This window comes from Pteronotus mesoamericanus, unplaced genomic scaffold (genome assembly GCF_021234165.1).
Source record: "Pteronotus mesoamericanus isolate MK-2021 breed Mesoamerican mustached bat unplaced genomic scaffold, CSHL_Meso_final contig_94, whole genome shotgun sequence".
In the NCBI taxonomy this organism is placed as follows: Eukaryota; Metazoa; Chordata; class Mammalia; order Chiroptera; family Mormoopidae; genus Pteronotus; species Pteronotus mesoamericanus.
The window spans coordinates 22,327,653-22,352,570 of NW_026555285.1; the positions used below are offsets into that span (position 1 = coordinate 22,327,653).

General features: G+C 35.2%; 1 protein-coding gene across 1 annotated transcript in view; it reads right to left on the reverse strand.

Annotated features, from left to right (window-relative positions):
* Positions 1-326: 326 nt before the first annotated feature.
* LOC129081049 (protocadherin-9-like) overlaps positions 327-24,918 on the reverse strand; it is a 304,701-nt gene continuing 280,109 nt past the window's right edge. The window contains exon 3 of the mRNA XM_054586603.1: positions 327-702. Coding sequence (XP_054442578.1) covers positions 329-702 — 374 coding nt within the window. The 3' untranslated portion in view covers positions 327-328. The remainder of the gene's footprint in view (positions 703-24,918) is intronic.

The window sequence follows — 24,918 nt, forward strand, 5'->3', positions numbered from 1 at the left end:
TATTCTATTGTTCATAGCAGCAGTCCAGGGTCAAAATAAAATACAATTAAAAAAAGAATATTTGCACAATGGAGAGATGTCTGGAGAGTTTAATCAATTCTAGTAAACAAGATCACAAGGCTAGTGGAACTATCTCCTCTCTTATGTTGTAAAACACTGTATTCTCCATGGTGCTAACACAAGGTTATGAATATCCCTGCTATAAGGGGCATAGTTGTAGAGATCTATAGCATACATAAAGCTCTGACACACACAGAATTAGCATGTCTACTTAGATTAAAGTTATTATGTCCCATACGGTCTTTTTTGTTTGTTTGTTTGTTGGGTTTTAGAGTTGGTGCTCCTTAGGACTCTCAATAGCACCTCCTGCTTGCTTATAAGACTTCAGATTGGCCAGAGGAATGTCTGTCATGTGGCTGCCATTGTTGAAATGGCCTTCATTGGAGCCATACTGCTTACGGTCATTGAACTGGTTCCTGTTGCTGTCTTCTTTCCAGGCTCTGGTCAGGGTGTGCCCATTCACAAGCTTGTCTTTCTTGACCCATTCTTTCTGGGGTGCAAAAGTTGACAGAGGAGATTTGGGGTGTTGATATGGACCCAAGCCAGGAGGCATCCAGCAATTATCAGAGTGACCCAAAACCAAGCACTCCTGAGTGCACATCTCTGTAGCTTCAGCTAATCCCCGGGGGCCCAGAGGCCCATCTGCAGAGGAAAAGAGAGAGAGAAAATAGGAGAAGGAAATGGTTAGAACTTTTATTTAAAAGGATCTCCTAGAGTAAAAGTGTATTGATGATCTCATTTTCTCATACAAAGTATATTCTGTTTATTCAAAAATATTTTCCCCTACTTTTTTAACATAGAAAAATTGAATTTCTTGTTACAGAGGTTAAGAATTATCCCTTTTCTTCTTTAAGCCTTTGTTTACATCCAGAAAAAGAGAGAGAAATATAGATAAGTAAATAGACAGACACAAAGACACACAAACAGATATACCCATGATACATTATATCTAATCAGCTTTCTGTGGCATATATATTATAATTGATTTATGTCCTAATTATTAACAAAAAGAATTGGCATTTTATGTCTCATGTTAAAGAAGATGTAAATGCTACGACTTCATGAAAACAAAATGAAAAAGCACTACTTAAAATACATTATTACAATGTATTATTAAAAATACAATAAATAAATACTCTGGCTACATATCTGATATTGTTTTTCCATGTAAATATTTGTTTTTGTATATAAAATTACATGAAAATAATTTGCAACACTTAAAACAATTAAATAATCATTTTTAAAGACTGTTTTTACTCCACGCTATTACTAAAGGCACATTTGGTCTGACAAAAGCATTCTGAAATCCAGGTAAATAAAGAAGCCATTTAATTCCAAAGACAGCATTTGCTTCCTTCTAAGCTTAACCTATATTCAAGATTTGTAAGGTAAAACTACAGCTAAGTTGCAAATTGGACCACACAGAGTCTAATATTTAGGGAGAAAAGCCATCATAAATATTTTATTTATTTATTTATTTATTTATGTATTTATTCGTCCATTCATTCGTTCATTCATTTAATTTTTACCATCAGGCAATCTAGGAAAAACATTTTGAGCATGATTTCAAAAGTAAACTCCTTTGTGATTGTGTAAAGAGATCAGCCTACTTACTGAATAACAGTCAAACAGTTAAGGAAAAAGTTGTTTTTTTTGTTGTTTTTGTTGTTTTTCCCTTGATTAAACAGTCAAGTGATAAGTGATAGCTTGGAAATTAGGAATTGATTTTACGAATGAGGTTAAGTGGATAGGTAAGAATGCCTGAGGCATAAAGCAATTTGAAAAGCAGAGTCATCAGAATAAAAGTGTACAAGAAAATGCAGAAAACCTATCAGCAAGTTTGTCTAATGAACAATTAAATAACCGAATAATTGAAATGTAGGTTTTTGCTAAAATCCAAGTAAGCACTACTATCATTTTAAGTGCCTAGTATTTGTGGAGTTTTATTATATTACCATCTACTTGTTTTAATACTATTCAGTACTTTCTTGCATGTTAAATGATGCCTACTGAGAGAGGCGATAGTTCATAGCAAATACCTGAGACCACAAAACACAGGCAATATCAGAATGAACACTGGATGTAAAAGAAATGTGGCTGAAAGATATTTTCTTACAAACTCAAATTGTATTCGTTTTATTGAAAATCTATAATCTGCACTTTAATCTCTTTTTCAAGTGACTTTTTTTAAGTTTTGTTCTTTTTTAACTTTATTTTTACCGTTGACACTATTACAATGCCCTGATTTTCCCTATCATTTGCCCACCTCCACGCAGCCCTTGCATATAAGTCCTTTAGCTACTACCTTCCCCTTCTTTCATTCAGTCCCCGCCTCATCCCTCCACTGACAGCTGTCAGTCTGTTCCACGTATTCATGTCTCTGTTTTTATTCTGTTCATCGGTTTATCTTGTTCACTAGATTCCACATATAAGTGAAATCATATGGTATCTGTCTCTCTCTGATTGGCGTGTTTCACTTAGCAGAATATTCTTTCCCATCCAAATCATATTCCCTATCCTTCAAAAGCAAACAGTTTTATTTCGTTTAAACACATGTTCATTACTTAAACCTATTTCTAGCATAAACCTCCAATGATTACTTCCTTTCTAGGATATTTAATTTAAACTTTTCTATGAGTCTTTCTTTGCCCTCTAAATCTTGCCCACATTTTTAAAGTTTTAACCAATTTCTCCTTTTTAGGTTTCTTTCGTGTGCTCACTGCCACTACTCACAGAAATAACAGATTTTCCTCAAACCATTCCATCCTCCTCATATTAGGATCACAGACTTAGAAGATGCTTTTCACCTGGCCTGTTTTCATTTAACTACTGACTCTTTGAAGGGTCAACTTGTTTCCCATGTAACACAGCAAGCTTCTACAACTATACATGTCTCATATGTACCTGAAAGATTTCCACAGATCCCGCCTGTTGATGAATACCAAATTTCCTTATTGAGCTCCTTCAGCCCTTACCTTAATACCAGTTTTCTCTTTTGGAGGAAGAGGTTCTGTATATTAATGAGCATCCATTTTTATTTTTGTTTTCTCCCAACTAGATTTAAAACCCATTGATGAAAAAAAAAAAAAAGACATCAGTTTTCTGATTCTTCATAGCCCTAAGCAATAATGATGGTCTGTGAATAATGTTAAATGCCAATTAAAATTTTATGAGATTGAAAATGTACTGAGAAATGATTACAGATATCACCCCTTTAAAGGCAGGTGTTATATAATCATAATAGGTGCTGATTTCATAAACATCAAACCAAAACCTTCCTTAACAACAAATCTCTGCCTAGCAACACTTTGTGATAGTTAATAAAAGAATTATTTAACTTCTGTTAAATTTATTCGACCCTTTCTAGACATCAATGGAGATAAGATAGATAATCACCAATTTGATGTGTAATATATCTTGAAGCCAAACCTTAATCTTTACTTTTACAGAACAACTAATAAGTATTTCTTTTCTTGACACTATTTTCAAAGGGGCCAGGGGAGCAAAAAACTTTTCAGCTGATAGAACCAGGTTTTTAGCTGAGAATATGCAAACATTTTTAATATGGATTTGAACATACATTGCCTTCTTCTTAAGTTAAAAAACATTATGCAAAGGTTGAAGATAATGTATTTGTGTCTTTGTAAGGACATGTGGACCCTAAGTCTTCAGCACTGAGTGACACAATTTAACAGAGTGTATTTTTTCTTTTTTCTTTTTTTTATTTTCAGAACTTATAACATTTATGTATTCCATAAATATTGACTGAGCATGTACTATACGCTGACACTGTGATGGGCACCACTTATAAAACGGTGAACAAAACACACATCAACACTATCCCTATGGAGCTTTTGGCCTATTTTCGGAGACAAATAATGGCCTTAAAAGTAGTGAACTGAAAGCGGTGGAAATGTGTCATTGGGAAGGAATGGGAGACACATTTAGGGAGTTAACTCCCTAACTGTTCCTGGTATAAACCCCTGTTAACTGATTTAGGGAGGCATGTCCCTATACAAGGCAGCAGATGGACTTTGTCAGTTCTAAGCATGCCATCTCTGCTATTTCCTGAAAGTTCTTAAAGATAATTGACAATTTAAAACATTTATGGTTGATATTTCTATGTACAATTCAAAATCATTACCTTGTAAAACATTTAGTTTCTATCAATTAATATTAATTGCTCTGTGAGATTTGAACATCTTATGATTCATTTATGTATACATATATTTGGACACTTTTGATAAAGTCTATAAATAGACTTATAGAAGTTTTATAGACTCTCAGGTAACTCCTTTAGGTACCTGATTGTTGTGTAAAATTTGCAGATCCATCAAAAGTGGGACATAACACAACACAATGACACATGTAAAAGCCAGGTTTTAGCGTTCCAGAGGAGAAAAGGCCAGCAGGCCGGACCGCACAGGGTTTTGTACCAGGAACAGCAAGAACAGCATGATGGTGAGGTGGAACTGAAGGGGCAGCTTCTGTATGACCAGTAGGGTGGGGTTAGCTAAATTCCTAAGGCTCCCTGTGAATTGACTAATTTGAGCAATTTCTCAGCTAACAAAGCATAGGGGATATCCCAAGTGATCTCGTACCTGACCTCTGGACAGTTAGGGTAGGTACATAGCGACCTAGGAGTGTGAGAGTTCTGGACAGAAGTGGTTCAGGTATGGACTTAACTCAAGCAGGGAAACTGACCAACCTCTTGCCAGAGCCTCAGAACTGGGATGAGAGAGTCATTTTTTTAAAGAAAAAGTTAAAGAAAAATACCATACGTTCTCACTCATATGTTGAATTTAATGAACAAACTGAACTAACAAGCAAAATAGAGACTGACTCATAGATGCAAAGCAGGCTGACAGCTATAGGGGTTTAGGGGATGGAAGGAATGAGCAAAACAGAAAAAGGACTCACGGACATGGACAACGGTGTGGTGATTGTGAGGGGCGGGGGCGGGGGTATAAGGGGGATAAATGATAATGGGGAAAAAAACAATTAAAAAAAGAGAAAAGGATAGATTCCAGAAAAGAATAGATGATTCCTAATGTTATCCCCCTTGTCGAATTCTGGCGAAATTATTAAGTGGAAGTTTCATAAACATTCAAAAAAACTTTTTTTCTAACTGCCCTGGCCGCATAGCTCAGTTAGAGTGTCAAACTGATACTCCAAGGTTGTGGATTTCAACAACCAATGAATGTATAAGTGAAACAACAAATCAGAGTCTCTCTCCCTCCCTCCTTTCCTCCCTCCCTCCCTCCTCCCTCCCCCGCTCTCTCCCCCTTCCTCTTTTTCTCTAAGATGAATCAATAATTTTTTTAAATTAAAAACATCAATAAGCTAATTGATTATGTCATTGATAATGTGAGTTGTGTGAGTTATATTGCTGGAAAATATACTTTGTTATATTTTTATTTTGGGACATGACATGAAACAGAGAAAAGTATCTTTCTTTTTTTATTTGAGCCTCTGTATAACTCCTAGTAGTTGTTTGATATTAAAATGGCAAAAAATGAGTTTTATTTTGGAAAATAATAATGCTTGCAAGTTGTTTTCTATAAAGTTTGTTTCATGAGTTGGTAAAAAGAAAAATTAAATTTTCTTTGGTGATAAATTATTCAAAGGGACACAGTCATCCCACCAGTTCCCTAAAAGAGTCCCTGTCTCTTAATAGTTGGTAATTTGAAGCATACACTGAATAGTTTCGAATTTGCTTCTCTAATTTTTAGAAGAACTGAATAAAATTTTAGACCTTTTTAAAAGAAAACAAACATTCTTTGAAAGACACTGATTTTGAATATTGTCATTTTCTAAAATATGATGAAAAATAATCTATAATTTCCCATCAAATACATAGTACTCAAAAATATCAGAAAAATTTTACTGCTATTGCAAAGTGTATATGCAATACAATATTCTTCATCTTCAACATTATTTTTAATGCTATCACTCTATGTAATGTTATTGATAAATTACTCTATGTGTTTTTCATTCATACATTGCCTTAATAAGCACTTATTGAATACCTAACATGCATCACATGAATCAGAGACTGTGCTGGATTCTCAGTAAATGTCTTGAGATTTTACGTGTGTGAGCACACTCATGAATGTTTTTTTTCCTGATCCTCTAATTCTTTTTTTTATATTTTTGTACTGTCCTATTTGTTCTACATCATACAATATCTATTTAGGACCCAGATCAGGATTCCAAACTGCTTATAAATAATTTTAGCATTACACCAATTTGTTTTTTCCCCTCTTAAAAATAATTAAAATCCTCTGTCATGTTTTCTTTTTAACACTAAAACATTTAATGACTTTTTAAACCTAAACTATTTGTTCTCTTTCACAATCTGCAATCCATGAGTATGCTTATCATTTCCGATTTTTGAATGTATAAAGACACAAGTGCTGATAAAATTGTACAAGCCATCTGTCTCTGCATTAAAATGTTGACAGCAAAAATGAAAGCACGCTACAAAAAGCTTCTTGAAATTTGTCTCAGTTAGTATTTATATCAGGCTTCATTCTATTTCCCTCTCCATATTTGCACAACTCATCTTCCCAATCAAAACCAAGCAAAATACCTTTCCTGTGGTTTAGGCAACAGCTGTCACAGAGCTGCCTGAATTGCTAACTTTTAAAGATGCAGGTTGAAAATGTGAAACAATCCAAGTTAATTGATCTCCAGCTATACTTAAATGGTAGGATACTTGAGTGAGCCTTGATCTCATTTTATTATACCTGGAAGCTGAATTGTTCTTTCATTGATTAACTCACTGTTGTAATTACAAGTAGCTTCTGGCCTGTTGACCACCTGCTTTTCAACCTGATGACTTGAAACTCTTTTAATTCCAAGCTAGAAACTGATAGTTAAAAATAATAATAATAAAAGTCATGAGACCTCCCTATTTCTGGTTAGGTTTCATACTATAAGAAGGTTTGGCCAAAACTGAATTGTAAAATATGTCATTTTTGTATCATGTTGGATCAAACTCATAAATCTCAATTTTTCAATTTATTCAATTTTTATTATAGAAATATACCTTTTGCATGCAAAACATAATTGTCATATCATAATGTCCTTTTGTGGTAGGAATATATTTCACTATTTTTAAACAAAAAAAAAAGATTGTTCTTAAGTTCCAATTGTGCTCTATTTTCCCACGATATTACCCTAGCATAAGTGTAGTATGCAAAAAGTTGTGCATCACTAAACACCTTAAATTGAAAGATATTCTGGGGTTGTACTGGCCATGGCTCTTGCGACACCCATCCTAGAAGGCTGGCTGGAGGGCCCCTGGCCAAAAGGGATGGATATTGTTTTAGGAATGGATTACAATTCCCTCCTTATCCCCTTTTGGGAGTGGCTTCCTCTTCCGTGACTGCCTCTGGACCTTTTCTGTTTGCACGTACAGGCTGAGGTAACGTAGTTCAGAGTCACATGCAAGACATGTGCTCTCTCTGTCAGGAAACTTTTAAAACAAGTCTCGGACTCAAGGAGGGGCGGTCCTGCTTCTCCGATCTGCTGCCATCGGTGCTCCCTGTAACGTGAGTAATGAAGGCTATGCCCGCCCCACTCAGTCCTCCTTGGGGTTTATTCTGCTTATCCAAGCGGGCAGATGAGGTCCCCGGACTCAACCTCCTCCGTTACAGATATATTCACTGATTTAGATTCACTGAAGCAGTTTCCCTGATATCTAGGCACAGTGATGAAACATCAATCTTTTCTGTAGGACTTTGCCTTATAATTTTGGTTTGCAACTGCGGCTATTAATATACCAAAAACCTGAGTTTTCTTACTTGTTCCAAGTCTTAATCAATCCTCCTGTAATAAAATTTCAGGAAAACCAATGTTCTTACCCACTATATTTTAAATTTATTTTAATATCTCTCAGGAATCAATACAAAACTATTTATTGTTTTTAGTAGCTCATTCTCACCCTTAGTTTTTCTCCTTCTCCTTCTCCCCCTCCCCCTTCTTCTTCTTCTTGTTTGAGACAAGGTGTAACTGCATAATTATATCTTATCATTTTTTGCATATTATCTTGAATGGAAAGGTAAAGCTAAATCTCTGTGTGAATTTAGAGGGGCCTGAAAAAATATCAGGAAAATTCACTAGATAGACACCCCTGCTATCTACTATTCCACCATCATTTTCTACCTTTATTGAACAGTTGCTATTAAAATCAAATCAATTAACTTGCTTCCAGTCTAAATATGTGAAAATTAATTTCAAATATGAGAGCACAATAAACAGAGGGTATTGGTAAGCACTATCCACATTCCCTTTTCATACATTTCTATTTCAGATCACATTATACTATGCCCAGTCAATACTTTTAAATCAATGTTACACGGGCATAAATATGAGTTATCATCTCTTCTTGTTATACAGAAAAAGTACATAAATTTCACTGTCATTGTAACTTAGATTTTCATATGAAATAAAAGAGTATAATTATGTGAACAGTCTAAATTCAAAAATAGACCTGGCAAATTTTAGTATAGTTATGGAAAAAAAAATGTTTTCCATTCATTCATTCCACAGTTTTTATTTTATCATAAGTTAGGTTCAAGAAATGTTTGCTTAGAATATCTAAAATCAGAACCAACCCACAAATCCCAGGTCATATGATCATTATAGCTAAGGCAAACAGAAGTAGATTCAAGCAATAAATTAGTATGAACTTTGTGAAACTAACTTTAGATTCCTTAGCTCTTAGACTCTCGTATATAAATTGAAAGTAAAAGACTAGATTTTCACGCATGACCTCTACCATCTTTACCCTCCCAGTAAACATTACAGTGGTTTGTCACAGATAATCAAACTTTTCAATGTTCTATTTGTTTTACTACTGAGATACTCAAGACAGGGCAAAGAAATTATAAATCAATTGTTCCTGTAGATTATTCTATGATTTAAGTCATGTTTAGATTTTAGAATAAGCAAATGTATTTAGACCAAGATTTATATTTCTAAATCTAAGTAAACACCTAATAGTTTAATCAGGGCTTTACCTTCTAGCTCAGATTTAAACAACATTGTGAATGCATCTGCAGTCACCTTGAGAAACAAATGCAAAAGGCCCACACTAGCAGGATTTGACAAAACCTTGGTTAACAAGTAAACAAGGATTAAATGTTTTACATGTTTCTCATACAGATTTTTGTCCTTGGTCACAGATGAAAAGTCAACATTTGCAGATTGGAGACAGTTCAGACAGAGTAATACGTGGCCAGCCCAAGCAGCAGATTCTTTGCCGGAGAGAATATTGCTATTTGGACAGACGTTATGGCTCACAAGGAATGAAGAGAGCTCCCTTATAAATCTTTTGCTTTCTTCTGCATGACATGAATATCAGCTGTGTTCTTCTCATCAGCTAAAGCTAACAGTTGAAGAGAAAATTATCTTTGATAATTGCATCTATTCATGATTATTATTTGGCCTAGAAATCATTTGAATGGCCGTGTCCACGTGGACAGACTTTCATTGATTATTTAAATTAACTTTCACAGTGTGAACAAATTGCTTGATGTGAAACTCCTTATTTGTATTATTGTGGATCATATGTGTTTTCTTTTTAGTTCACCATTTCTTTTAATTATCTTCGGGGTCTTTCACTTTAAAAACGTATTCATATACTGTCATTTTCTGAATTATTCTCCATTTCTTAAAATTTCTTAAAATTTGCATTATTTCTCAAAAACATGATAAATATTTGATGCACATGTTTTAAAAAGCAAATTGAAGATGTTAAGGAATGCAGTAATCCTTTACAGGTTACTTTCAGAGGTTCAAGTTAAAAATGAAGTGACATATAATCTTTTGTCCTCTTTAACTGTCTCCTGCACTTCTGGAACCAGGCCAGTAGTACACAATATTGTGAAGTAATTTGCCTTCAGACAATTTAGTTCCCATATTTCGGGTGTATTTAATTAGAATGTAAGAAAACTAAACTGGCAAGGTTAATTTTCATTTGCCCAGAGTTCTCTGCTAGTTTTTACCTGGGACACTTACAACCACAGCCTGGTTCCTCCCTGGTCTCTGGGCGAGAGATTCTAATTCTCAACGTATTCTGAGGGCACAGAGGTTCATCCCAGGTGATTAAAACATTGGAAAGTTTGGGAGAAATACTTTCCTAATGCTCAAAATTAATGATTTAAAGATTTAATAATTAATACATTTTAAAATATGTGTGAAGGATTGTGTTTTAAAAGGACTAAAATATCAATTATGGTGCATGCGACTTGCAAGGGTGTGTGGGTCTGTGTGCTAATAGCTTTGTTGTCTTCCTAACTCCTTGAATTAACACAGAATAGAGGAATGCTTCTCAAATGTTAATGTATATGTGAACAACCTGGGAAAATCATTAAAATGCAGATTAAAATTCAGTAAATCCTAGATGAGTCCTGAGTCCCCTTATTTTGAACAATCTCTCAAAAGCTGTTGCTGCAAATATTCAAGGACTTCAGGTTGAGACGCAAGGACATTGAGGACATACATACCTGTCTCTATTTGTCCTTTCCCAGTGGTCTAAACCAAAGTTCTCAAACTTTTGCATGTGTTAGAGTTAGCTGGAGGGCTTTGTAACACATACATTGCTTGACCCGATTCAGAAATTCTGATTTTGTAGGGTCTTGAGGAGGAGTGCCAAAAATATTCAATTCTAACAAGTTTCCTGGTGCTGCCACGATTTTCTGATTGTTCCTATCGCTACCCTCTGTATTTCAGCTTCCTTTTAGGGTACCACAACCTTTTTCAGACTCCTGAATATTGGAATGCTCCTTGTTCTTTAACAGCATCCTCTCTAGGTGAGCACATACAATTTTGTAGTCTTACATATCACTTATATACTAGTGACTCCCAAGTTAATACTCTCAGGCCCTTGTCTTTCTCCTGGGGAGGGAGGGGTGTATATCAGTATATCTTACTACAAACTCCTTCATATTATTTGGATTTCTAAGTGACATACCCAAGTTATGTAATTCTTGCTATTTTTCCTTTCATTAAACTTGCTATTCTCCCTGCATTTACCATTCTTGTATATAGCACTTTGTTCACCTGCTTGCTCAATTCAGAAAGGAAAAAAAAGAAGAACCAGTCTTGGCAGCGGTGAGGTAGAAATATAAAATGGCTCACCCCTCCTATCCCACTCTAATCCCTGGGACTATGAATATGATATCACAAATGATTGTGTTAAATTATACTGCTATTATGAACTGAAGGTTTGTGCCCCACCTCCAAATTCACATGTTGAAATCTTAACACCCAATGAGACAGCATTTCGGGGGACCTCTGGGAAGGGATGAGTTTTAGGTGAGGTCATGAAGGTTGGGTCCTCATTATAGGATTCGTGCCCTTATAAGAAGAGACCAGAGAATTGACTATCTCTTTGTCTCTGCCATGTGAGGGCACAGCAAGAAGGCAGCTAGCTACTAACTTGAAAGAGGGATTTCACCAGACATAAATTTCCCTGTATTTTCATCTGAGACCCAGCTTGCAGAACTGTGAAAAATAAATGTTTGCTATTTACGCCACAGTTTATGGTATTCTGTTATAGCAGCCCAAACTCAGACAACGACAAAAGGAGTTTAGCAGATATAACAGTAACTCATTGGCTAATAGAGTTAACTTTTTAGTTAATCAAAAGAGAGATCCCTGGGTGGGACTAACATAATCAACATAATCATATGAGTCCTTGAAAAGCAAGGGGATTCCTCCAGCTGGTAGCAGAAGGGAGCTCAGATTCCAAGAACAAGGACTGTGCCATTGCTGACTTTGAAGATGGCAAGGACCACATGGAAAGGATCTGAGAGTGGCCTTCGATGACTCAGAGCAACCCCTGCTGGGCAGCCAGCACACAACAGGGATCTCAGTCTTACAACCACCAGGACTAATTCCTGCCGAAAGCCTGAACAAGCTGGAAAGCAGATTCTTCCTCAGAGTCTCCAGAAAAGAGTCCAGCTTAACTGATACTTTAATTTTGGCTTTGAGATGCTCTAAGTATCTAAAGTCAATATTGATTCTTCAGATAGTAGATAGATGGGAACTGAGATAATACAGTTTGTTACTATGAGCTGCTAAATTGTGGTAATATTGTTACTCAGCAATAGAGAATAAATACAACATCTGTCCTTTATTTACTCAAGTTATACAATTAACCAGCAACTTCTTTAGTCTATTTACTTTCCTGTAAACCCACCAGCGCAAGCCACTATTATTTGCTAGTAGTACTCCCTTCTTTAACTCTTTTGATATTCTCTTCTCTAGTTCATAACTATATTTGTTCATTTTAATTATATAACTAACACGTTTATATTAGATTCCTATTGTTACTGTAAGAAATTACCACAAATTTAGTGGCTTGAAACAACATAAACTTATTCTCTTATAGTTCCAAAAGTCAAGTCTGATGTCAATTTTATTGGGTTAAAGTGAAGGTGTCAACAAGAATAGTACCTTCTGGAAAGTTTGAGAGAAGAACATTTTTTCCTCCCAACTCCTAGGGGCCATTTCTGTTCCCTGCCTGCTGTGCCCTTCCACTATCTTCAAAGCACATTACTCCAAGCTCCACTTTTCTTATCACATCACACCCTCCAACTCCTTCTGAATTCCTCTGACAAGGACCATTGTGATTGCACTGTGCCCTTGTGGATAGTCCAGGATAATCTCCTCATAGCAAAATCCTTAATTTAATCAGGTCTGCAAAGTCCCTTTTGCCAAGTAAGATAACATAGTCACGTGTTCTGAGGACTAGGGTATGTGTATGCATTTGGGGACTATGTGAACTAACACAATATTTAAAGCTCCTTCCCTTCCAGTTACATCAGAGTAAAAGCCATGTTTTTCCATGGCTCCAAGAGTCTCACATGATCTAACGTCTGTCCAACTTCTTGATCTCACACCTCCCAACTTCTACCCCAACCCCACTGTATTCCCCCTTCTGCTATGGTGGCTTCCTAGCTGTGCCTCAAATTCACCAAGATTAACGAAGTCTCAGGGCCTTCACATTTGCTGTTATGTACCTGGACTCTCCTTCTCATTGGCTTTAAAGTAACTCACTCTCTAACTTTAGGCAGCTGTGTCCTCAAATTCAATTATTCATGGAGACATTCCCTGACCACCTTACAAAAACAAATAATAGGCTCTACCCAGTTACTCTCTATCCCCTTACCCTGCTGTCTTTTCTTGATAGCATTCATGACTACCTGTAACACTATATTTATATGTTAACAGTCTAGCTCTCATAGTAGAATGTAAGCATCACAAAGCCAAGTAATTTGCTTTTTGATAACTGCAACCCCAGTATCTGCTACCAAAACCTGGCACATTGTAAATACTTATTAGATATAGTTTGAAAGAAATAAAAAAAGGTTTGTGCTGAGCCCCAAATCAGTGAGCTAATGTAAAAAAATATGTAAAATATCATGTGACAATTTACATTAAAAAAGTTACCATTTAATAATCAGTTCTTATCTATATGTAAAATCACTGCTAAAAGTTCATAGCATAAAATTTCCATAAGATAAGATTTAGAATATTTAAATGCATTAATAAGGGCAAAATGACCTATGTGCTAAAGTTTTTGGAGTTGAAGCAGGTGGAGTGCCCCAAAATGAAACATAATTAGGTTACTTCCTATATCCCACCAAACTATTTAATCATGCCAGGAAGTTCATAATTCCTTTAACCAAAAGAGCTCTTTAGATGTCTTTAGAAGTCCATATTCACAGGATTTATATCAAAATAATTCTTTAAAGCCCGAGGACACCAAAGTAATTATTAGCAATTATTCTAAAGCAGAGCTCTAATGAGATACAGATAACTGTGCAGGATTCAACTCTTTTTTGTTACAGGTATACTCAGCTAAATGAGACAATGTTTAGCAAAAATTAAGTTGATCATGAAATGTTTTAAAACCTTAAAAGTAGTTTAGACTCTCTATAAATATATTGGCTTATAACTATAAGAGATAAAATTACTTTTCACAAAGTTAAGGAGAAAAGGTGATTTTAAAAGAGGCTAATATGCCATATTAGATTACATATAGACTACCGCAGTGAAATTCATTGCTTTAACTCAGTTGTATATAGAGAAAAACTACTCTACAAAAGCAAGGAATAATGTTATATTTTGAAAGGATTACCTAAGGGAACTGTTGAAAATGTCATTACTTCATTATTGAAAATAGCCTGTGTAATAGAGTATTGGGGAGAGAAAACTTGCCCTCTCAGGGTGGTGCATAAGATCGCCCATTCCCATCGAAAATGCATGTTTATCTCTGAACGCACCTTGCAAATCCAGAGAAATCACTTCATTAATATAGTCTTTTGAAGGTAAACTTCTTCCTTAAAACAATATTACATGTGAATTTTATAACATCTCTATAAATTTTTCTAAGATTCTCTGTAATGTCTTCTGCACTGCTTATTGCCAGAAACTATGCTTTTCTGATGACAGAAGACATGTTGCATCTCTTTAATATAGCACTACATGATTGGTAGTTGACCATAAGTCCCAACTATTCAATAAATATAATGTTGTCATATTTATCCTCAGGGATCATTAGTCATCATTATGATTCTGTATTATGAGATATAAATCATGTATCATTTTTCTGAGATGGAAATATTACATTGAATCATCAATGTACTCAACATTTAATCAACAGTACTTTAAAATTTCTCAAGATTAAGCTGATGTTTACATTCAAAATTTTAGATAAACGAGTATTCCTCTCAGGATACAGTTTTTTAGTGAATAGAAGAAGACAAAACAGGGAAGATGGATTGCTATTATTTCTATATCTAAAACAATAATTCTTTGTGAGCAAAATTTGACTTTGTTTTCTGAGGGGTTGTCTTTTTTCTCCCTCTGGGTTATTTTAATAATTATTTTGGAGGAGTTATGGCTAATCAGGTTTGCTTCCTATCTAGACCTGCTGTCCCTTTGCAATTCAATGTGTTTTTATTATCTTTCAATCTGTCCCATCAAAACGACCTGTCTCTTGGGCACAATTGGTGGTGGGATGCTCCGATAACCTCATTAATCTAAGGATATTATGAATCACAACGCTAAGTGTTATCCTCCGGAAGAATCTCTCCGCTTCACGAAGAGCTTTATAGAGCTGCTTCAGTACAAACACACACACGAGTGCTTGAGCCATGATGGCCCCTGAATGCGATTTTAAGATAGAGGAAGCTTTGAGGCATCCGTCAGATCACAGTGTGAAAGTCCGCTTCCCCCTGGGTTCTTTCCATAGCTTAGGTCTCTTCCCACGTCCTGGCAGTCAAGAAATGGAACTCAAAAGGGTTCCTTAAAAAGAGTTCAATGAAGGGACTCTTTGTGGGACATGGGCCAGGGAAAGTGAACACACAAGGAGTTGTTAGGGAAGCAAGGACCTAAGAAAGCAGAAAAATGTTACCACCCTTAGGCCTAAAAGGTAAGGAAAGGGGAGGGCTCATGTGCCTGGAATGGAGAAAGAACTATGAAAGATTCAAAGGAATATATGCAGGAAACCAGAAAATGATTAGGCAAGGTAACTTGTAATATAAAAGATCAAAGCAAAGGCAGGGAAGGTTTTTTTTGCTTGTTTTTCTGGAAATCAGAAGATATAAAGCCAATAAACGTCCTCTGAGATAACCTTCCAATTGGGATCTAAACTTTAAAGTCTTAACTGGTTTAAACAAAATTTCAAAATACTTTATGGCCATCTACCACTAACCCCGACAAATGCGATCAGTTTGGAAACGATACTTCTTACTAACTGTAGATAATATGTAGGCCGATTATTTAAATATTAACACAGAACAAGTAACATTAAAAACTCAAAACAGCCTTATGAGTTGATGTAAAGAGAGCCAGTGAGAATGAGTGAAATATTTCATTCTTTTTTAAGATTCTAGGGAAACTATTTTGAAATGGTGCACTTGATAAAGTCACTGAACACCGTATTCTTTGTACACATGGGTCATTACAAATTAATTAACCTAGTTTATCTTTATTAGAAGTAAACATTATTAATTAATTTATAAATTTAAGTTTCTGCATGTGTGTATGTGTGTTTTCTAATATAGGACAATGTGGTTAAGACATCTGATTCCCATTAGAGTTCTGGAGTTGGCCTCTGTGCCTCAGTGTACCAGATCAATAAAATCACAAGACAGCTGGCCCTTGCCAAATATTATCAATACTGCTTAGGATGTCAGTTTGTTTCTCTCTAATAGAAGTGAACTGCACAGTGAACCTTTACTTTTTAATCTAGATGACAGCCAAAGGTTCCAAGATCTGTGAACCTTTGGCAAGATTTATAAAGTTAAGTTGTCATCTAGAACAATTTGTATGGCTTTGGTTCAAAATCAATCACTGTGAGTATTTTTTTTATCTGGTGAAATACCCTTGCATATTCTCCCTGTCAGAATGGACTGTAAATAGAACTCCCAACAAACAGCATATTTTACAACTATGTATAACTAATAAACTACTTGGGAAATATGTGGATATATGAATCCACCTAACTACCCCTAATCTCTTTATCTTAGAGCCACCAAGTTTACAGTAGTACTATTTTAGTTAATATAACTATATTATATTAGCATTAATTATATCCTGTAAACCTCGCTTTACTAAAAGATGACATAGATGAGAGAAGATGAAATGGTGTTATTAAATAGATGATTTAACATCACATATAGCTTGAACATTTTCCCTTGAAGCAATGTTAATGAACCATATTTCCTCCTCCTTCAGAATGTTTTTCATTAAGTCAAAAGCACTGCTTTCTGGTAATTACTCTTACAACCACTAAAATGTACTTTCCATTTAACTGAATATACTACGACCACCTTAGGCAGAGCTTAAGACGCATACCTAGGGTTGCTACATGACCCTGCCTGATTTGGCTTCTGAAATGGACTATAAACATCAGCGTGTACTAGTGATTACAAACTGCTCTTCAAATTCTATGGCATAAAGTGAAAGAAAGCTGGGGGCAAGGGCAGTGCTGGGCAAAGAGGGGCAAAGGGGGAAAAATGGGGACAACAGTAATAGAATAACTAAAATAATTTTTACAAAAAGTTGAAGAAACCCAACATCATGAACCAGGAGACATAGTCAAAGTTTTTCTCAGATACAGGCTATTAATTTGCCATTAGATTTTTCTGCTTCTGATAAATATTCTATGGTTTTTTTAAAATATGCTTTTTTGGTAGGAGGTGAAGGGTTGATATGCTAATTAATTTTAAAAAGTGAACTAGAAAGTACAATTGAATCTAGATGACTGAGCAGAGATGAAGGTTGATGTGACACTGACATTATTTTTGTAGTTATATAAAATATCTGGTTAATGGTCAGCACTGCTATTTTAGAAGCTACGGCTGTTTGAAAGTGTGTAGTCTGGCTGGCTGCCTATTCAAGAGCCCTTTGAATCCCTAAGATGGTCAGGTCAATGCATGAAATTCATAGCAGTTTTCATTTGTCTGTTTAACTAAAATGGTCACTATAGATGAACATGTTGTGTTTGTAAGTATACAGGGCACTTATTATTTTTTTTAACTTACTCTCTCTAATTGCTACATGACAAGGTGAGCAATCTCTATGTGTGTTTTCTGAACCCCTACAAGATTTAAAGGTGCTGTTTAGTGTTTTATTCTTCCAGGTTGCTTAATGTCTTTTCACTGTAGCTCACTATGGGTTAGATATTTTCTTTTTTGATATTTTTTCTTTGTTTCTTCTCTAGCTTAATACCCAATGTCTTTTGTACCTAGTAATAGTGCCAGTGGGACTGGATATATAGTAGGCCTGTAATATAACTGTCTCACTAACTATTAATAGATCCAAATCTTAAGTGAGATTAATAAATGACCCAAATTGCATTAACAGGTTCATATATGTACTCTGAAGTACATATTTTAGGGAGCATTGATTATGTGATTATTATTGCTATTTGGAATTAATGTTAAATTAATGTCATATTATTTTTGCTGTTTTTTGAAGAATATGATGAATTTTTTTAAAAGAATTCCATAAGAATATATTTCTGGATCATAATATGTGAATATTAAACAAAATATATGGAAGGAATGAAGGAAAGCCAATCCATTCAATTTCTCTTGTAATATCAATGGCAGGTGTAAATTAACCTATGATTATTTTAACTAAGGTGATTAGTATTGATCGTTAAAACGGCCACAACTCAGTTTGTTACATACAGATGCTGCCTATGTGTTTAAAGGCATGAATCAAAAATCTGACACAGCTAAGTTCAAATTGAGTGGCAGCACTTTAATGAGTTAAAAACTGGAAACCGAGCTGGACTTGAAGTAAGCTAGCAATGCACCCTGTTTATGACTGATCACCTTCCACTGACATGACTTTCGAGTCATCTGCTTCCTTTGTGTCATTAAAGAACAAGGCGTGGTCCCATTTCCTCTGTTTATCTAACAGCATACTTGTTGATGACTGTATGCATACAAGAACTTAATATAAATTCAAGAACTTATATTTCTAGATAGAAAAGTGTGTGCTATACAGACAATGACAATTATATACTCTAGGAATAAATAACATAAAGTTTTCTGAAGGAGAGCCAATGATTTCGTAATTAGTATTTAGTGAACATTTTAGTTTCATTTGCATATGAACATATGGTGTCATTCTAAGCTCTGCTAACAAAACTAGATGTATAAAATGCCCTATGTATTTTATGTCTCAAAGGATTCTAAAACCTATGGCCTGGTAAAGCTCTCTGGCTCTTTTTCTTTTTTAATTGTTTTAATAATACCAGGAAAATTCTTACAATGTGAACTATGATACAATGTAACTTTTCATTTTGAAAAGCAAAAATATAGTCTTCAGAAAAGTCTATTGTTATACTATTCAGAAAATTATTAAGATAAAGAGGAAAAGAAAATTTTGCTACATTTCCAAGTGTAAACATATTCAGTATTTCCATTTCTTGACAGAATCACAGTGAGGACGATAATAATGATGCATACAAAATGATTGTCAAGACACCTACATTCCTTTGTCTTTTTGCCCTCTGGTCCTCTGGGGTTTGATGACTGGATTATGTAGGACAATAAAAAAAAATTGGTCTCTAATAGACATTTTAAATGAGAGTTTTTACACATACCAAAGCTTTCCAGAACATTTGGCTTTACTTCAGAAATTAATTTTAAGAAAGGAACTATTATGAAACTATTTTCTTTGAGAAGGAGTTTGTCATTACACTTTAACCGGTTGTATGTACTTACACGTGGTTAATTTATTAAGAAACAATTTCAGAATAGTGAATCACCTAGTGGCAAGGGCAGACAATCGAAGTGTTTGTGTGTGCGCATGCGAGTGTGTGTGTGTGTGTGTGTGTGTAAAGAGCATGATTACAAATAGTAATAATAATAATACAGCACAAATAATAACATAAATCATTGTATCACTAAAGAAACAATGAGTTGCTTGCCTTCATTTTAAGGAATTAAAGCATTTAATTTCTTTGGTTTCACTCTTATAACTTGAATTGCTGCTTCTAAAGTACAGATTTTATGGGTTCTTTATGATAAACTCATTTTTATTTTATCTTTGTTTTATATCTTTGAAACCCATGTTGGTATCATATCTTAAGTATGTGTAAAGTGAGTATTGAAGGCAACATTCAGGTAGAGTCAAAACGACCTCTGAAGTACACTCAGTGTGTCAAGTTGCTCAAATTATACGAGGCGGGAGGGATCTGAGGGAACAGGCATTCATGTCACCCCCAGCAATATATTTGCTCAGGAGGAACGACTGGCAGAGTCGCTATTTTAACAGGCTCTTTCTCCTCTGTGTTTCACTATCTTGGTCCAGCAAGTGTAGTTAAAGTTGTATCACTGAATTGCATATACATACATATGAAGGGATTTTGCTCTTAAATAGTTATTACTTTTCTGTCATAATTCGGACTAAGTTCCTGTCTGCTTTCTTTTCATTTTTCCTAAAGGATTGTAAAGTAGGAGAAAGGAGAGACTGGAGCAGGGTACTAACACAATAGAACAGCAAACTGTGAAAGACCACATAAAACATGGTGTCTGGGAAGAAGCCACCACGGTTGTGATATATGCCATCTCCCTCCACGATCCTGCTTTGTTCTCCCCTTCACAAGATGGAAAATATATTTGTGAATATTGTAGGTAAAACTAGGTGTTTTAGAATTGTCTGAGAGAGAAGGGAGGCTTCCCTCAGTGTCATCATTTCCATCAGGCAGGATGGGTTCAGAGAGGTAAAGACACTTGGCAGTGGCCACACAGCTCCTTAGAGCCAGGCCATGATCTAGAACTAATTCTAAAAAACAGTGCTGCATCCTGCTGCTTCTTTGTTGTTGACAGAGGACATTAATTTTAGACTAATAATGGCAACTTAAGCAAGCATGGCCAGAATAAAATAAAACCAAATGTGCCATTTAGGATAGTCCAAATTAAAGGTGCAGCCATTGGACATTCTATGGAATGGAAACATTTGAAAGGGTAGCACAATGGTACAAGGATGGCACCCAAACACTGATTATTAGGCAAAATATTACAGAAAGTTAAACTTCCTAAGCAAATAGAAGAAAGTAACTTTGTAAGCACAGAAACATGCTGTCTGAAAATTGGGAATATTCAGAACCCTCGAGTGGAATTCACTAAGTGACTGGAAGTGACAAGTTTATCAATGTAATGTTCTACTTGTCTCCAATGTTTCTGGGCTGGTCATTAGAACCTGGAAAACTTCCTCATACTTAAATTAAGAAAATCTGAACAGATACACAAACTTAGTACATCTATTATCTTTCACTGCCATTCTGGGAAACTAGATATCAACATATCCACTTTGACTAAGTTACAAATAGGTGCTATGACTGTGGCTCCTAAAAATATCATATGATAGGAACAATATATTTATCTAGAATTGTACTACACTAGAGTTTTTTTTTTGTCAAATTTTGGACAAAAAAACAAAACCATACAGGGAGGGTCTTTGTAGTGCGAACTTCATGTGGATATTTGCAATGTGTTCTCTAGCACCATTGAGTTGTGACTTAGAATCAATGTTTGCTTTTTTATTCTGGGTTTGGATTTTGTGGCCATTCCTAAGGGAGAATTATTATTCAGAAAACCAGTGTATGAATATGGAAGGATAAGCCCTGATCTCAGGTTTTTGATAGATTTCTTTCCTCTTCCATGTGTTAAGGCATAAATGTACTTATGACGTCTCACAACTTGTGATGAGTTGGTGTCAGCCAATGATATTGGAGAAAAAACGTTTCCAGAAGCCAAAAATTTTTAAGGGCAGACATAACATTTGTGTTGAGTTAAACTAAGTGAGTTTATTCCAGAATAAGTGTTGACAAGGTTAAATTTCTGATTTTCCTTTATTGAAAAAGCCAGCATTCAGAGTAACACAAGGATGTCTTTTTTCTTATTCTAGAATTTACTTAGAAAAATGATTCTTAAGAACTGTCATTGTGACCCTGCATTGGTGTACTGTATGTATCTGCTATAGGGTCACTTTTGCTGTTACATATGTAATGTAATCCAAGAATACATTATTGGGAGGTCACTCAATTTATTCATGATTTTTAAAGCTAAAACTTTTGGGTGCCACTAATGAATAAAGGTATTTTGGAAAAATACCAAAAAGAGAAAAAAAAGGTCAGAGAATTAGATTAACTATGTGATCCTGTGTTCATGGAGTGGGACTGAATTGGAATGAAATAGCTTCGAATCAGAGGTTCATTAGGGCCATAATGAAACAAAATTGGCAAATCATTCCTACCTCTTATTCGGAAATCTGACAGAAACTGTGGCTTATTTTTTCCTTGTAATATGTCTCAGGTACATTATTCCTCTCATTACTCTATCAAACCTCTGTCCATTTCTGGTTGATTCACATTCTGAGAACTCTAATAGCCTTGTTTTTATCAGCCCCATGCTTCTCACATTTTCAGCTAGTCTGCTCTAAATACCATGACAAGTAAATTATATTCCTCCTGTATTACCTTGATTACATCTTCATTTGGTTTAAACCAGGGCATGGATGGATAAAACTTAAACATATAATTATCAATCCTCTCCCACTTACAGGTATGTAACCCCATGGGTGCTCTCTTTGCTGTATATTCTCTGGCCTTTCATATTTCCCAATTATAAAACCTTTGTGGTTAACAGCCATGCCATCTATATTTTCTTATAAACACCCATTGATACCAGGGCAATTGCACAGACCCATAATACATTTTTAATTCATGACAATTATACTTGCATGGGTAAGATTAATAACAAATAAATTCTATTTAATTTTTAAACTTTGTAGATAAAAATAAATGTATTCAATTTAAGTTAAAGTAAGGTATTAAAATTATAAAATGAATGCCTCCTCTTGTCCATCCAACCTCAGCACACTGCCTTAGTTGAGAACTTGCCATTTCTCACTCGGACAAATGCAGCACCTTAGACTGAGCTTCCTGTCTCTGTAAATACTGTTTCTTTTACTTTTTCTCTTCAAATAAGTCAAAATCATCTTTCTTGATATAATTACTTTTTAAATAATTAAGGCACTCATCTGTATTCAAAGCCTTAGAAATAGCTTTAAAAATCACTTTACCAATGTCTGAAATAGTCATACCAAGTCACAATTCTAAAAATGGAATGTGTGTTGTTTACTTTGGATGCTAAGGAAATACCTTCAGGACAACCCCATAAGTAGGCCAATATGAGTTCTGTTATCAGGGATGCTTTTGGTGTTTTGGCTAACATAAATCCCTTGTCCTCTATCAGAAAGCCACAGCATCTTATACTATATTTGGCACAGAAAAGAGTAACAGACTACTCTTGTGTGTGTGTGTGTGTGTGTGTGTGTGTGTCTGTGTGTGTGTGTGTGTGTGTGAGAGAGAGAGAGAGAGAGAGAGAGAGAATATGCTTGTACTTTGGTTTGGGGCAGCTTGTGTCTATGAGTAGGAGAATGTGAGACCGCATGATACAGAATAGAAGAAAAAAAGGTATTTCCCTCACCAGGTGGCTTGGTTGATTGGAGTATTGTCCATGCACCAAGCGGTTGCAGGTTTCTTTCCCAGTCACAGCACATACCAAGGTTTCAGTCTTAATCACCATTCAGGGTGCATACAAGAAGCAATTGATCAATGTTTCTCGGTCACAGCAATGCCCCTATCTCTTTCTCTCTCTCTCTCTCTTTCTGTTTCAATAAAAATCTTCACCCAATATCCTTGGGTGAAGATTTAAAAAAATAGACTATTTTATCCTGAAATATGCCCTTCCCAAACCTTCCTTTTTTTCCCTGAATGTACCATATTAGTCATTCTTTTAAATATATTAACCCTGGAATAATAAAAAAATGAACTATGTAAATATGCAAAACATATCCTTAAGGTGTAATGGCCCTGAAGCAAGAACCAAATGCCATTTACTACCCATTTTTAGAAACCCCCAAGTGATATGGGCCTGGGACAAGAAGAGGGACACGTATTGGGCGGGTTGCTGGTTTCATGAGAAGTAGGGTAGTGTGGGCAAAAGAGCTCTGGACCCACTTCTGAGCACCAAAGTTTAAATACCTATATCATCATAGAGGGTGGGCATTGGGGGCCTTATCTAATTTCTCTGTACCTAAGTGGATCTCTAAGATTATGCATTATAAAACCTGATTCATTATGAGATTATGGTGAGGATCATAATCGATTGGAAAAATGTATTAGGTAACAAGTGTATGAAATCAATATGCAAATAAAATGAAAAATGTATAACTAACATATCCAAGTGTTTGTACTCTGTCTTCCTCAAATGTGCATCCTGAAATGAACTTAATTTTATTTATTTCTGCTTGTCTCTTTAATCTCTCTAAAACTATTTGTATTTTTCCCAATACTTGGAACTGATTTGGCAACATCTGACATATAATTAATAAGCCTTTAGTTACTCATTAAAGATCAATGTTTAAAACATTAATAAAATATCACTGACCCTTCAAAGAGCCCATCAGTATCAAATATGCATGTAGGATACTTTATAATTAGTTGTTACATAAAATTCATCAGTCAGTTTTTAATCTTCTTAGAATTACTCTCATCAAAGCCAGAAATATTTTCTCTCTCCAAAATATTTTTGAGGTAATAAACAAAATGCTTTACCAAATTACAATCATTGGTTACTTTTATCCTCTGGTTGTGTAATTACAGACAACACACTAAAGGTATTTTTTCAGACAAATAATATTGACTCAGGTCTGTTCAATGGCATGAGTCTGTTCATGATTCATGACTCATGCCATTTAAACTCATGAGCACTTTACCAGCATCAGAAAGAAAAAAAAACAAAATGAAAGTAAGAGGTGCCTTAGTACTAAGATATTGTCCTTTATAGTAAATGAGGCAATAGTTGAGGTAAGACATTAGCATATCATTTAATTACTCTATTTTATTTTTCATACAGATTTACAATGTAGTTTTGTGATAAAAACTTCTGTGTACCAAGAGCCCTCCTGAGCTGTTCTCCATCCCCGTTGAGCACTCAAATAGCCTGTGTGAGAGGTGACGTCTCTCTGTCTTCAGGGCACTGGGGTGGTTTATATTCTTTCCAATTGATCAGTGTTCACTGAGAATGGGTTTTTTGCCTGGATTGAGGACAGTCACTGAGTGTGACAAGTGTGACTGACAGCAGCTGAACCAGCAAGCACTTTAGTGTTTCAGTATGATTTCTGCAGTCAAGATGTGATTTTTTTTCCCCCTTAGACAAAGATATTGAATTGAGCTTCAAAGAAATATCAAAGCACATTTTCCTGAAGACTGGCCCTAAAAGCTGAATGTTCATTTTTAAACTGTAACAT